Consider the following 16,272-nt stretch of genomic DNA (forward strand, 5'->3'; position numbering starts at 1 on the left):
CTTAAGTGTGTGAGAGATTTTAACATGTCATATTTATAGTCTTAGGGCGGGGTAGCCAACCTGGTGCCCTCCAGATGTTGTCGGACTCTTAATCCCAGCCACTGTGGCCAGTGGTCAGGGATGATGGGAGCTGTACCCAATAACAAGAAGAGGCCATCATCTTGGCTATGCCTGGCCTAAGGTTTTTTGTCAAGGCACAAATTGTAAAAGAGAAAATTGTGCTGAAAAATCCATTTGCTTGTTGCAAATTTCATAACGTGACAAGTTAAAATTTCCTTCTGAGAAAACATCTGGAGAACATGCTAATCTGTGAATGTGCAACTTTATAATCCATACATTTATTAGTTTGGTAGAGGTCCAGGAAATTTCTCACATGGCTGATGTGTTTTGTATGAGAGAGCGCTAGCCTTTCCCTTTCCAAGTCTTGCTACGTTAGTGTGGCCTTTACTCCTCCCCGCTGCTCTGGCTTCAGCCTCTCTCTCCTACTCTGCATTCCCACTTCCACCTTCTCTCCCCATTCACTACCATAGCTCCTTTGCCTTGGTGAGCATAGGGCAGGGTTGGTTGTGGAAAAGCAGGCCTAATTTCACCTCTTCCTGAGCTTCTGGCAATGGCCTTAGTGATGGATGGGAGAACAAGAAGATTGGGGGGGCACTTGTCACACACTCCTGCCCTTCTGTTTACCACACAGGCCATTTCTATGATTGGGGCTAGGGCAGCTTTTGCAATCCTGCCCTGCCTCAACTAACCCTCCTGGAAATGCAGATAAGTAACTTGTTGCTTCTCCCCACTTCCACCAAAAGGCTGGGTGGAGGGGGAGTGGAACAGAGACACTGCATCGTGGCTTCTCCATTTCCAAACCTAACTCCTTGTTTAGGTTGGGGACGGGGGCAAGCATTAGAAAGAAATGCCTCCCCCTTATAGTCCTTTTTCCTGTACCTGTTGGAGATGCATTTCCTCCCAGCCTTCCTGTCTAAGATGATGGTGGAACCTCTGGGAGAATCCTAAATATGTTAATAAATACTTAATTTGGTTTACCAAAGGCCTGATCCTTGGCTGGGGTTTCACAGACCAGAAGGGAGGGTGAGGTAAATACCAAGGCTGAAGAGTGACAAATGGTGGCAGCGGGGAAGGGAAGAATAACACCACAAGTATTCAGAGCAAACCAGAATTATAAGCAGTCTGAGTAAATCAAAGGGATTGGGACAGCTTTAGCACTCAGTCACAGAGGTAACCAGATAGAGAGACTCAGGCAGAGTCTCTGGGACTACTGGTTATAGGACGTGACTGGTGGTGCTGCCTAGCAGGGGGATCTGTTGAGATCTGTGCTAGAGCGGGGAGAGAAACCATATAAAAGGACAGTCCGGACTGGTGGAGTCCCTGGTGGTGCCTAGAGACAGGCAGTAACCACGAGCAGGTAGGAACCTGACAGGGAGAGCCGGGGAAGGGCGTTACATGAGCATCTGGAACTTCTCAACAATTTTGCATTTCTCAGTTGTTCTCCTTCTTTTGCCTTCTGCTTTATGCAACAATTTGAGAATAGTGATCCCTTCTGAAAGGTATTCCATAAGTATCCAAAACGTTAATCCTCAGAATATCAGTTTGAAAGAACAAAAATATTTTTTGTGGTCCAGTTATTCAGACCTCTATTGCAGTGATTCATAATAATGTCTTAGTGGGATCCCAATCGTGAAAGGGTGAAAAATGAAAAGTAAGTGTTGAAGAGGATGCATCCATTCCCAAAATTTCTTACACAGAGTAGAAACTCTTGTTGTAATTAAGATGGGGTTCTGTTTACAGCAGATATCATTGCCCAATGCAGAGGTTTTCAAATTGTTTTCCAACCATCCTAGGATGGGTGAAAGCTTAATAGCAGTTCCTCAGTGAGAAGATCATCAGTGGGGGTAAGCTTCCCTAAAAGATGGTTTTAAACCACTTCTAACCATCCCTTAAAATGTGCAGCCACAAAGGAGGCTTGGGAGTGTTCCAGGGTAGCCTTCTCCAACCTGGTGCCCCCCCCAGATGTTTTAGACTACAACTTCCATTTGCTGTAGCCATAAGAACATAAGAAGAGCCAGCTGCATCAGGCCACTGTCCCATTAATTTTGCATAGAATCAATAGTACTGCTACACAGAGGTGTTGGAGGGACTGCGGAGAGCTTGGAAATTATTTTCATATGTGATGGACACAGGGCTGTGGAGTCGGAGTCAGAAGCAATTTTGGGTGGAGTTGGAGTCGGTAGAAATGTTCCAACTCCGGCTTCAAAATAAATTTTGATTGACAATTTAAAAAATATATAAATTCACAGTGTCAAAGAAGCTTCCCATGAAGTCAGCTGTATTTGAGCATTTCACCATAACTGAAGATGGAAAACATTTTGTGTGTCAGTGCCTGACACAGGACCCAGATGAGGACAAATGCTGTGATGCCAAGATCAGCGCATATTCAGGCAGCGATAAAAATGCTCCTATGAGAGCTTCCAATTTAAAAAGACATTTACAGCGCTTTCCAGGGCTGTGGAGTCAGAAGCAATTTTGGGTGGAGTCGGAGTCGGACAGTAGAAAAATAGAGGAGTCGAAGGTTTGGCGTACCAACTCCACAGCCCTGGGTGGACTGCTGTTTAGGCATTTTGGAAAAACGCATTTCATGAAATTGGGATGATTACAGGGCAGAACATAAAGTCTTATCCTGTTATGGCTCTCTTGTCGATTTTCCAAGGAGATCATCTGTCACTGCACTCTAAGGATCTAATAGTAACCTTATTAGTGGCAGCAACAATTGTAATTGCTCATCATTGGAAAAAGATTGACTATAATTTAATAGAATTATGGTACTCTCAGGTATGGAACATAACTTTAATGGAAAAATTAACACAACAAAGATTGGCGAGGTGGGATCCAAATAAAAAAGACAACTTTCATATAAAATGGTTTATGTTTATAAGCTAGGTAGCAGTGGGTGAGCATAATTTCTATCAGCCATCAGCTCATGCCTCATTATGGAGGGGCGTCTTTGGGTAGTCTATGGAGTTTATTGCGCTAAACCCGTCTACCAACAGTGAATTTCTAGATCTCTGTGGCGTTCCATGTATTAAATGCTATCCTTTTTAAAGCTTCCATTAATCTTGGTAACTCTCTTCTCCACCTCTTTTTATTTATTGATTTCTTATTTTTATTATTATAATTTTGAAACATTTTTACATGTATATGTCCGCACATTGTAACAGGCATTTAAATTGCTATGAAGATTTTGATTTGTATACTTAAGGTTGAGTTAAAGCAAAAGGAAGAAAGAATTCAAGAAACTCAATAGAGAAATTTTGAGCACCTTGGTTAAGTTTTATTGCCTTTGGGGTTATGTGAGTGTGTGCATGTATATGTACATATGTGTGTGTGTTGTACATAGACCACTCTAAAAAGACTGTATAGGAAAACTTAATGGAAAAGAGAACGTGTTGGGGGGGGGACCACTCTGTATAGGAAAACTCAGAGTGGAAAAGAGGACAATTACTAAAAAAGGGCAATTAACACAAAGTTGACTTCTTTATATGCAACAATGTGATTAATGTGCCTTTTTTCTTTTGTTGTGATACATTGTTTTATACTGTTCTGATATTTGTATGGCAAAAAAGAAAGAAATATGTTTGTTTTGAAATACCACATGCCCCAGAGGTGCACTTGGCCTGGACTAAAAACTTGGCTTTTAGTGTTGCTGCTCCAGCCCTCTGAAATCAACTACCAGCCAAAATCAGACAAGTGCCTAGTGTCATGAGGTTTAGGCCCCTACTGAAGACTCTAGTATCTTCAAAAGCTCCATTTTACATGTCACTGTCCAGACTACTGAGTGTATAAGCCAATTAAGTGGCTGTTACTTCCAGGTCAACTCAGAATGCTGCTGATTAGCTGTGAACGCTGGACTCAGCACACCCTAGGCAGTATGTTCTACCATGTGATGTGCACCTATATACAAAGGGACTCTATTAAGATCTCAAGGAAAGGCCCCGCTCCTGATTTCATCTGCCAGTGAATAAAATCTGAGTGAGAGGAGCAGGGCCTTCTCAGTTTTGGCACCACAACCATGGGACTCCTCCTTCATGGTTGAGTTTTTGAATCTAATATTAAATGAATTTAATAATCTTTGTCTTTGGCCTGTGATGGTAATACTTGGTATTAGGATATGGGGTAGAGGCCTTGATTTGAGATGGTACCTTATACAAAATCATGAATCTGGTATTTGATAGAGGCCACTGAACACAAACTGTTTTGTGGCATTTTCACTGGGCCTCATCATAAAGGTATTGGCCAGCTGTGGGCTCTAAATGTTAGTATATTGTCACCAACTTGCATTAACTTCTGGTTTTCAACTAAATTTATGATCCTGTATTAATGGGCAAATAGTCATACTAATATAAACATATCCCTACAATACTGAATGCACAGTTCCTGTGGATATGAGCCATGTATCCCGAGCCATGGAGGATCACTAACAGTGGCTCCCCTGAAAACCTCAGTATTCAGGCAAAGTTATAGGGAAACAGGTGATCCTTGAGGTATCCTGAGCCCAGGTTGTTAAGAGCCTTGTAAATTAACCTTGAACTTTGCCTAGTCACACATAGGGTAGCCAATGCAAGCTTTAAGTACTGGAGTTATGTATTGGCAGTAACCTGTCCCCACCAACAGCACTTTGTACCAGCTGGAGCTTCCAGAGCAGGCCCAAGGGTAGCCCCACACAAAGTGCATTACAATAATCAAGTTTTGAAGTTACCAGTGCTTGATTCACCAAAGGGTATGGGAAGGTGCTGCCTTGGACACCTTGACTGCAGCATAACTGCAGCATCGAAGGCAATACAAAACTAAGCAACTTTATCCCCAAAGTACCATGCAGACAGCTCACAGCATGCCATCAAGCTGTCCAGCAGCCCATGCATCACTTCTGGTATAACCAGCCTCTGGACCCCCCAAAACAACTGTTATGTGTTACTTTAATCTTCATTCTTCCTCCATATTTTGGAGGAAGCACTCATAGAAGGGCCTCAGTTGATGATGTTAAAAATGTAAATGTGCTGCCTTCAAGTCGATTCCGTATGGCGACCCTATGAATAGGGTTTTCCTGAGACTGAGAAGCAGTGACTGGCCCAAGTTCACCCAGTGAGCTTCATGGCTATGTGGGGATTTGAACCCTGGTCTCCCAGGTCCTAGTCCAACACCTTAGGATATGAGATATGGAAAGAAGTGTCCCTTTAAAGAGCTGAGGTCCCAAGCCATATAAGGCTTCCCAGGTCAAGACCAGCATTTGGAATTAGGCCCAGGAATGAATTGGAAGCCAGAATCTGTCATCCTTTTAAAATAAATGCCTGAAGCCATAAATTAGGCCAGCTCCAGACACTCTTGGATGAGACCGATTATCTGGATCCATTTCAGTCAGGTTTCAGGCCTGGTTTTGGCACAGAAACAGCCTTGGTCACCCTGTATTATGACCTCTGTCGGGAGAGAGACAAGGGGAGTGTGACTCTGTGGATTCTCCTTGATCTCTCAGCAGCTTTCGATTCCATCGACCATGGTATCCTTCTGGGGAGACTGACTGAGTTGGGAGTGGGAGGGACTGCATGTTGGTGGTTCCACTCCTACTTGGCAGGTTGGCTCCAGAAGGTGGTTCTTGGGGAACATTGCTCGGCACCCTGGATTCTCCAGTATGGGGTTCCGCAGGGGTCAGTTCTGTCCCTCATGCTGTTCAACATCTACATGAAACCATTGGGTGCAGTCATCCAGAATTTTGGAGTGCGTTGCCATCAGTATGCTGTTGACATGCAGCTCTATTTCTCCTTTTCATCTTCTTCAGGTGAGGCTGTCAATGTGCTGAACCGGTGCCTGGCTGCGACAATGGACAGGATGAGGGCTAATAAACTGAGGCTCAGTCCAGACAAGATGCTGTTAGTGGGTGGTTCTTCTGACTGGATGGTGGATGTCCAACCTGTCCTGGATGGAGTTTCACTCCCCCTGAAGGAGCAGGTTCGTAGTTTGGGGGTTCTTCTAGAACCATCTCTGTCACTTGAGGCTCAGGTAGCCTCAGTGGCACGGAGTGCCTTCTACCAACTTCGGTTGGTGGCCCAGCTACGCTGCTATCTGGACAGGGATAACCTGGCTTCAGTTGTCCATGCTCTGGTAACCTCCAAGTTAGATTGCTGCAATGCACTTTCCGTGGGGTTTCCTTTGAAGATGGTTCGGAAACTGCAGCTTGTGCAAAATGCAGCAACCAGATTGGTAACAGGGACTAGACAGTTCAAACATATGAAACCGATTCTGGCCCGCTTGCATTGGCTGCCTGTATGTTTCCAAGCTCGATTGAAGGTGCTGGTTTTAACTTACACTGCTTGGGACCACAGTACGTGATGGAATGCCTCTCCCGACATGAACCCACCTGTACACTATGCTCAACATCAAAGGCCCTCCTCCGGGTGCCTACTCCAAGGGAACCTCAGAGGATGGCAACAAAAGAGAGGGCCTTCTCAATGATGGCCCCCAAATTATGGAATGGTTTCTATGATGAGGTACGCCTGGCACCAACAGTGTTATCTTTTCAGCGCCAGGTCAAGACTTTCCTCTTCTCCCAGGCATGTTAGTATTTTAGCATGTGTTTTTAAATTGTTTTTTTTATGTGTTTTTTAAATTTGTATATTTGTTTTTAATGTTTTTAATTGTTGTAAACCACCCAGAGAGCTTTGGCTATAGGGCGGTATATAAATGCAATAAATAATAATAATGATGATGGTTTGCCTTCAAGTCGATTATGACTTATGGCGACCCTATGAATAGGGTTTTCATGGTAAGCGGTATTCAGAGGGGTTTTACCATTGCCTTCCTCTGAGGCTGAGAGGCAGTGATTGGCCCAAGGTCACCCAGTGAGCTTCATGGCGGTGTGGGGATTCGAATTCTGGTCTTCCAGGTCGTAGTCCAACACCTTAACCACTACACCACACTGGCTGTATATTATTATTATTATTATTATTATTATTATTATTATTATTAATAATAATAATAATAATAATAATAATAATAATAATAATAATCTTTTAAAATAAATGTCTGAAGCCATAAATTAAGTCACTTGCCAGATGACCAGTAGTGACACCCCTCGTTTTTTGTTTTGGTTAGTTTGCCTGTCCTTGTCTGCATCTATAAAACGAGAGGAGAATTTACTAGATCTTGCAATTACTTTAGAAAAGATTGGAATACCTAGTGGAACGCCTCTCCCGATATGAAACTACCCGTTCACTATGTTCAACATCGTAGGCCCTCCTCTGAGTTCCGACTCACAGAGAAGCTTGGAGGGTCGTAACAAGATCTAGGGCCTTTTCAGTGGCTGCACCCGAATTATGGAACAGTCTCCCCGATGAGGTCCGCCTGGCGCCTACACTTTTATCTTTTCGGCGCCAGGTGAAAACCTTTTTATGCTCCCAGGCATTTTAATCTATTTTTAAGCTTTTAACGTATATTAGGTTGTTTATTGTTTGGTATTTACGCTCTACTGTTTTGTGATTTTATTGTATTTTATCCTATGTTGTGCACCGCCCTGAGAGCCTTCGGGCTGTGGGCGGTATATAAATTGAATAAAATAAATAAATAAATAAAATGGGAACACCTCTTGTGTTCCAAGATTCACCGCGACTGGGAGCAAGCCCCTGAGAGATGCACACCTCATCTTGGACCTGGAGAGGATAGCAGGGGCTTCCCCCTGTCTTTGCATTCAAGGCCAGCCATCATTTGTAAATGCCTAACGAGCTTATGCTGAAGTTCATGATGAAAAATTCCTGGTTGGCTGTTGAAGGCATTACAGAGCTTCAGCCATTTTTCAGAGTTCTGCCTCCTCCCTCAGCCTCGGAAATTTTATTGTGATGAATTATTTTAAAGAGTACCCATCACAATAAAATGTGTGTTTCTGTTAATGCTTGCACTGCTTGTGCGGTCTGTGTAAATGGTTTTGTGTGTCTGGCATCCTGTAGTGAATTTACAAGACTGAATTTTGCTTTGTGTTGATCTCGGAGCCGGAATGCCTTCAACAGCAGGCTGGTGTGCTCACAATGAAGAACAAGCATCGCTATGAATGGTCTTGACTCTACTATTTCTGAAACAAGGCTGTTTGCCAAGAGTGGCTTTGACTCAGAAGTGGCTGTGTTTCCTTTTCTGCAGACTTGCATGTGTTTAGTATAAATCTGAACTCTTCTCTGCCTCGCTTGCAGAAAATTCATAGCACTGTTCAACTCTTGAGTTTGAAGACCAAACATTTTCCATACAGGCGTAGGAATAGGCTGTGGTGAGAGTTTTTTTTTTTTCATAGAAGGCTTAAGCCAGATTTTCCCCCAAACTCGTGATACCTGCTGAGCGAGCAGCTCTTTGTTTTGTTTCTGAATCAAAATTGGAGATGCATTTCACTCTTATCCCAGAACATGTTACTTTTTAGACAGTGATGTGGGTTTTTCAGAAAATCTTGAATTGGAAAACTTCTGGAAAATGTATGCAAATTAGGAAGGTTTTCAACTTGCATCAGAAAACTTTTGAATGTCCTTGAGAGTGATCTAATTTCACATATTTATTTTATTAGTATTTAGTAGATAAAGCAAAAAACTTTGAAACTGCCAAGCCTGTATTGTAGTGTAATATTGTATTTATAGCTGGCGTCCATTCATTGTTCCTAATGGACTTATGAAACAGAAACTTTTGCATGGAAAAATAAAGCATGGGAAAAACGTTCCACTCCACAACACTATTTTTAGAGCATGAAAAATAAGAACTATCTGCCCTCAGAGGAGTCTGCCCTCTGTGTTTCTGCATGAGTCACTGACGTGGGCATATTTCATTTAAGAATTGATAATTCTGCTTTTCTTGACAGCTGTGATTGAGTGATTCAAAAGTGTCTGTGGATGCACTGCAGAAATACTTTCCCATGCAACTAAGCCGTGTACTGCAGTAATTGCATATTCTCCCCCTGTTTACCTTGACTTCATGCCTGTTCACTTTCGCAGTTGTGTCTGTTCCTACACTCTAAGCTGATTGAGGCAGGGACCTGTCCTCTTTCCTGCAAAGAGCCATATACGTGGATAGCACTATATAAACAATGATAATAAGTTTATTTCTTATGGAACAGTAGCACTTCTCTCTTGGCATGCAGCTTGGGAATTACCAGCGTAAGAAGAGTAAAATTACTGATAATTGCTTACTTTCTCAATGCAGTAACTTGCTGTGGTCTGCCTCAAGGTTTCCAGAGAGGACTCTGTGTACTTCTGCTGTCTCTTCCCTTTGTTAAGAGAGATTCCTGGATTCCTCCATCCAGTTCCCCATCTTTGTAAAGCAGGGGTGGGGACTCCAAGTTCCATTAGACCCAACCATCCAGGCCTATTGCCAGGGATTGTGGGAGTTGAAACCCAACAGCCTCTAGAGAGCCACAGATTCTCCATCCCTGGCGCGCAGTGAACATATGGACTCCGGTGTCTTCAGGGAATGGTCTGAAGGCACATGAGGCCACCACCTTGCTGAAGCTAAGCAGGTCTGGGTCTGGTCAGTGTCTGCATGAGAGACCACCTGGGAACAACATATATCCCGCCTTTGGTTCCTCGATGTAAGAAAGGTGGGGCATAAATTTAATCAATCAATCAATTAATTAATTAGATTCGTTGATGGTTAGCTTTAATCTGTTTTGGGGTGGGCAGGCTGACCCTCCTCCTGCACTTCTGTTTTGTTCTGGTATTCTATTTTATCATTTTTGTGGCTTTATTTTTACAATTTTTATGCAACCTGTATTTGTTTTTAATTGTGATATTTTTGGAACCAATTTTGTGAAGGCTGGGCTTGAACTATGTGTGTGTATGTATAAATAAATAAATATTTAGGTTTGAGGTCTTTACCACCCAAGCAAAGAGCTTGGTGTTGACTGTGTTGCCAAGCCTCAGTTGAGCAATCTGTGTGGATTGCTTGTTCTTTCTCCACCAGAGTGACACAAGTGGTTTGGGAGCCCTATAAAATCAGGTGGGGATTTAGATGCAAGCACTACACGTACAAAATGGGGGGGGGTGCAACAACAACAACAAACACTGTGCTGTGTTTATTGGATTCATGTACAACATCTCTTTGGGTATTTCTGAATACTTTCAATCTAGTCCAGTTTAATTTAGCTGAGTAATAATAATGGAACAATTTCAAGTCCGGTATTGTAACATCTAAAATCAACAAAAAGTAGGGTGCATGAGGGAGTTGGTGTGGTCAATGGCTAGTGCTTTTGTGCCCTTCTTGTGAGGTTCCCGTAGGCATCTGATGGGGAGAAAGGATGCTGGATTAGCTAGTCCCCTAGCCTGATCCGGCAGGGTGCTCCTAAATTCTTATCTCCCCCCTCCCCCATGACATTAGGTTTTGGTGGATTTCCTCCCCGGTTTTACCCACTTATTTATTTATTTTATTTATTATTTGATTTATATCCTGCCCTTCCTCCCAGCAGGAGCCCAGGGCAGCAAACAAAAGCACTAAAACTTTAAAACATTATAAAAACAAACTTTAAAACACATTACTCTGCAAGAGACATTGGCGCATCCTGCCACATGGGTGAGGCTGTTCGCCAAATGCGAGAGTCTCCATACAGATTTCCCATAGCAGCAGCTGAGCTATGTGTCAAGATGATGTCACAGGTCAGCAAGGATAGTAGTTTCATCACCTTGGGAAGTTCAGGGTGGTGGTGGCCCAGGAGAGGGCATTATCTGTAGGTGCCCCTGAGCTGTGGAATTCACTCCCCAGGGACCTTCATTGTATAGCTTTCGTCCTGTGCTGAAGACACACCTCTTTATCTTTTCATTTGACATCCAAGATACATGTTTAGAACCCACCTTATAGTAAATTGTTTTAACTGATTTTACTCATTTTTTTTACTGTTGCACTCCGCCCTGGGACCTGCAGCTTTCTGCATGAAATACTCCTGTTTTCCTTCACCTTGTTAATTGTTTCTAGGTGTGTGTGTGTTTATGTCTGTGTGCATGATTCAGAAGTGTGCAAGTCATTGCGATGAAAGAGGCTTGAAGTGTGATATCGGATGCACAGATTAGTTTAAAAACTTCTTATCCTACCTTTTAAAAAGAAGAAGAAAATTCCTGGCAGCTTTCAAAAAAGAAACTTAATAACATCATCAGAGTAGAATATTATTATTAAAACAGATGTGATAAAATTAATATTCCTCAGAATACAGCAATGAATCAATAGAATCTGAAAAGAGGCACTAAAATCACTATCTATTCAAAGATCAGACAGATTAAGCAGATTGGAACAACCACACTTTTAAGTCCCATTTAAAAACAGCCAACATGGGAGCCAAACCCACTTTCTGTGAGGGTGACTTCCACAGTGACAGAGCCACTAGGTTTTTCCACCTGTAGCATCTCTGGATTCAGCTTCAGCTGTTTGCACTCATTTGTCTGAAAGCTACCTCCAGACACTTGTTCAAGACTTCCAGCAGCCTCCCTGGTTTCCGTCTAATGCAGAGTAGGTAGTAGGTGACCATCTCTGAGGAGCATGTTGCACGATCAGGGTGCCTCCACAGGAAAAGATCCTCTTTCTGATTATTGTCTGCCTAACTGCTAGAGGCAAGGCAGCCGGATCAAGGCTCCCATAGGAGATTAATGACTGAACAGGGTCATACAATTTTAGTACATCACTAGCGAGTGGCAATGCATTGGCTTGCTTTCACTTTGACTTATGTCTTCTAATACAACCACATATTAGATTACGGTGCTCTCTGTTTTGTTTGTTGTTGGGGCCTGGTTATTTTCTAGTGCTTCCATTTTGGCTGCCAACCTACCTGTGGCCAGGATCTTTGTTTACAGTGTTTTGTCCATCAAAAATCTAGAAGCTGACACGGAAGTGGAGCACCTAATTGCAGGACCCAACAAGTAGCAAACGTGACTCTGTCAGACATTAGCTGACTCTTAAGAGCCGTGTATGTAGGGGGCCTCAGCTTGCTGTGGTAAGCCAAGATATTTGAACTGAGTTGATTGATATGTCTGAGCCCCATAAATCTTTGGGGTATCTTGTTTCCTAACCTTAAAAGGGGGGGGATAGTGATACTAGCGTTGGTCTGAAAAATCTTAGAGAGAGGTCACAGCAACTGGCCCCAATCATTCTAAACCACTTGTTCGCCAGGGAGGACCAATGTAGGAATATTCTTGTCTACAGCACGCACATGTTTTGGACTACAGTTTTTATCAGCCTCGGCCAGAATGGCTGGAGAGCACCAGGTTGCAGGAGACTGAACTGTAATCAGACGCAGTGAAACATGTCGTGCATCCTAGCAGTGGTGTTCAGGAAGTTGCAGAAGTGCTTGAAAGTTAACTATTCTATTCTTCCCTTTGATTTCTTTCCCCTAACCTTTGTGGGCCCCAAGTACTGTGTTCTTGACATCTGCATTCTCAGCAATATGTGCAATCAGCCTTGAGGCATATTTATAGTAATACAGTGAACAGCATTTCACAGGCACACTTTTCTTTGCGAGTGTGAGGTGGATGACTCAATTTCCTCACTGTCAGAACTCCCGTCACGCTCTCCTTTTCTCTCTCCCCCTCTCTCCAAAACAGCCCACTCTTTGTAACGTGGAAGATTGGTCGAGACAAACGATTGCGGGGATGTATAGGTACCTTTTCTGCCATGAACCTGCATTCAGGACTCAGGGAGTACACGCTTACTAGGTAAGATTTTGTTTCTTTCCTTCTCTTAATTTTGTCTACGTGGGTAATCATTTATCCCAGTCCAGTCAAAATTTCTAACCTCTTGATGCTCAGTAAGATTTTTTTCAAATACTGATGCTGTGGGCATGTCCCCCCTCCCCACCCAAAAGACCTTGTAACTGGATTCTCTGTTTTGTTTTGTTTATGTAGCCTAAAATGGTCTGTTGCTTGTGTACAACAGTCCTCTGTTATAGCACTTTTTTCCAAAAGGCAGACAACTTGAGATGTAAAAACAAAATTACATTGGGAGAACATGAAGAAAAAATGTGTGTGTGTGTGTGTGTGTGTGTACATTTTGAATGAACACGTTTGGCACTCTGAAACCGTAGGTATGCTCACCTCTTTTCCAGCAGGTGCTTCCAATCTGCTGCAATTAACTAGTCCTACACATTTCCATGACATGTTGTTTTTCAGCTACTCCTTGTTTTTGAGTGGGAAGCTGCTGGACTGGGGAGGTAAGTAGTAATTAACCCTTCACTTCCCTGGCACCTGATGTCGCCCGTGAGTCACACCTAGACTGAATCATACTTTTTCCTCTCTTGTTAGAGTACGGGGTCAATCACCGCACATAGAGCAATAGAATTTAGAAGCTGTTCTTCCATCTCTCCTGGAGTTTTAGGTGGTGTTCTTTTGTTTTCTGGAGAATGGGTCTATTAGATCAGAGATAGCTAAGTTCTCTGCTCTTGGGTGCCTTTTCAGTCTCCAGGCAGCCACACAGGGACTGAAAGTGTATTTTGCCACATTCACATGAGTCATATGGCCACATCAGTGGCAATAAGTACAAAATTGGTTTTAAATTTGGGGATCGCAAGAAAACATTGCAGTGTATCTTCAGCCCCTAGGAGGGGGTATTCTTATCCAGGGCTCCAGCCACCTGGGAACAGGACCCTTGCAGGCCTCACTGGTGCTGTGAGTGTGAGGAGTAAAAGGTGAAAAAGTACTCAGGCCATCCCTTCTTGTGTTAAAGCAAGAGCGCCTGCATGGAAGATGGAGAGGTCTGTGTGTGTGTGCAGAAACCTCTGGCTTTTGCCTGCTGTTCAAACATGTAGCCCCTGGAAAGTTGCCCATGAGGGAATATGGCCTTTGGACTGAAAAGAATTCCCCACCCTTGTGCTAGAAAAAACAGGTTGCAAGTGAACTGAACACACTGTCTGAGAGTATTATTATTATTATTATTATTATTATTATTATTATTATTATTATTATTATTATTATTATTATTATATCCCACCTTTCCTCCAAAAAGGAGCCCAGGACCATAGAAAGCACTGGGCTGTTTAGACCAACTATCTGACCTTGCATAAGGCACTTCTTCCTGTGATCTGTATAGTGCTTGGGGATTCAGGCTTGGAGATGCTGGTCCCAAATGTCAGCATTTTATAGCTGTGTTGTTTTGGGGTGGATCATTCTGGATAGAGATGTGAAAGCCTGGGGAAAAATGGGGAAAAACCAAGGTATTTTCCCCCATTTTTTCCTATTTTTTCTGAAAAAAAGAAAAATTCTGGACCAGTTTTTCAGGTTCCCTCCCCCTCTCCCCTTAGCCCTTCATATCTCTAGTTCTGGAGGGTGGGTGAGAGAAACAGGGTCTTTCCAGACACATCCTTGTATAGAACAGGGAGGGGAATTATTATATTTAACGTAATGGTATGCATCCCTCAAACCTGACCTGCCTCCCTCCAGGATACTTACTATAGTTTCCTCTTCACTTGCCCCCAATTTCCTCCCCTCCGCACCTTTCTCAACTGACACCTCAACGTTCTGTGGGCCCTAAAAGCTCACAGGTGTTTACTGGGCCATTTTCCATTTGTTGTCATTGTTTTAAAAATACTTCTATATTTCTCCATGCCGAGGGAGCCCCTGAGCATGTAGAAATCAACACCTTTATTTTGGGGTAGCCCTGTTTTACTTCAAACCTGAAAGTGAGCTCAGGTGGTTGAGTGCCTGTGAGAGGGAATACTTTTCACACAAGCCATTACTTCACCAGGCTGTTCTAGACCCGGGCATGCATGGTGTTTGAAATAGTAAAGGAGAGAATAAGTCTCTCTCTACCCACATGCATCACATTTGAAAACTTGCTTTCTTTTTCCTTAAAAGTGAAACTTGGATTATAATTTTTAACCCCAAATCCAAAAAAAGTATGTATACAATGTATTTGTATACAAAAAATGTATACAAATGTATAATGTCTTTATACTTTTAAACCACTTGGGAGCCATCTTGACAGTTAAGTGGTATATAAATTGATTAATAACTTCATAGCTCTGCAAGGATAGGAAAAGACCTGATTATAAAATTTCTCTGTATGAGCCACCATTTGGCCATTCCTTGGCTAGTTTCTTCTGCCTGGCAATTTACTGTATCAGTCTGTAACACTTTTTAAACAGAAACAACATTAGAGCAAGCAGCAAAGATAATTTATTCCTGTAATTTCCCTTTGAGTTCTGAAGGCAAAAGACAAAGCTGGGAACCCCCCCCCCCCGGCACATAGCTGTGTAGCGCCTGGAAATTTGATTCAGGTTCCTTGGAATCTGAAGTATTTTTCAAAGGGCTGGCATCCTGAAAATTGTAGAGGGCTTTGGTGGACCACTGAATGATTTTTCTGCCTGTAGTAGCAGCTATAATGTGCCGTGCTAGATGCTGTATGATTTTTAATGGCATTTTCATTCTTTTATTTTTTACGTATTATATTTTATTGTATTACTGTTTGAGTTCCATAGAATCCAATTTAGGAAATAAAAGAATAAATAAAAACACAATAAAAAATCAATATGTTTAATGTGATGGATGTGCCATCTCTCATCTTCAACCACAAATCCACACACACACCATGGAGCACCTGTATGAAGCTTGTCCACGGACTATAGTTTGGGAACCTCTGTGCTAGTGGTCATTGCAACATCTTGTGGCAGTGTATTTCATAAGTATCTTAAGCAGTGTCTCTGTTTTTGTTCTGACCCAGCAGTGGCCCTTGTAACAAATCACAAGTGTTCTGGACTTCACAGGCATGTTTGCTTTGCTTCACATTTGTCTCTGGACAGGAAGGAAGTAACAGTGGCCATTCTGGTCAGTGAAAGTTTTGAAAAAGACTTTAGGAAACTATTCAACCGCTTTTCGCTATTTAGCATGCTTTTGCGAGGAGGGAAACAACTTTGACAGTGGGCAAAGCTTGTAATGCAGGAATGAGGAACCTGTGGCCTGCCAGATCTTCTTGGACTACAACTTCAATCTCCTCTCACCACTGGCCATGCTCCCTGGAGCTGATTGGAGTAGAGGCTAACAGCATCTGGAGGGCCCCAGGTTTCCATCCATCCCTGCTATAATGCATCTGTTTGGATGTAAGTAGCAGTTCACCCCAAAGCTGATTTTGCTGAACACATCTCGGGTTTCCATTTGCTTTTATGCACTATCTGTCTTTGACCATATTTTCCAGTGACATCTTAATAACTTGAGTTTAGAAAAAGTGACATAGGAAGGGAGCCCAGTATGTTGAATAGGATCTGATCAAAATGACTGCGTA

General features: G+C 42.7%; 1 protein-coding gene across 6 annotated transcripts in view; it reads left to right on the forward strand.

Annotated features, from left to right (window-relative positions):
• Positions 1 to 16,272, forward strand: part of AMMECR1 (AMMECR nuclear protein 1) — a 179,688-nt gene that overhangs the window by 89,583 nt on the left and 73,833 nt on the right. For 3 of the 6 annotated variants that reach the window (XM_061598341.1, XM_061598343.1, XM_061598344.1), the window contains exons 3-4: positions 12,606 to 12,716; positions 13,170 to 13,210. In XM_061598341.1, the coding sequence (XP_061454325.1) occupies positions 12,606 to 12,716; positions 13,170 to 13,210 (152 nt within the window). The remainder of the gene's footprint in view (positions 1 to 12,605; positions 12,717 to 13,169; positions 13,211 to 16,272) is intronic. The other 3 variants (XR_009759274.1, XM_061598342.1, XM_061598340.1) reach the window with 1 other exon arrangement.

Source organism: Rhineura floridana, chromosome 16 (genome assembly GCF_030035675.1).
Source record: "Rhineura floridana isolate rRhiFlo1 chromosome 16, rRhiFlo1.hap2, whole genome shotgun sequence".
In the NCBI taxonomy this organism is placed as follows: Eukaryota; Metazoa; Chordata; class Lepidosauria; order Squamata; family Rhineuridae; genus Rhineura; species Rhineura floridana.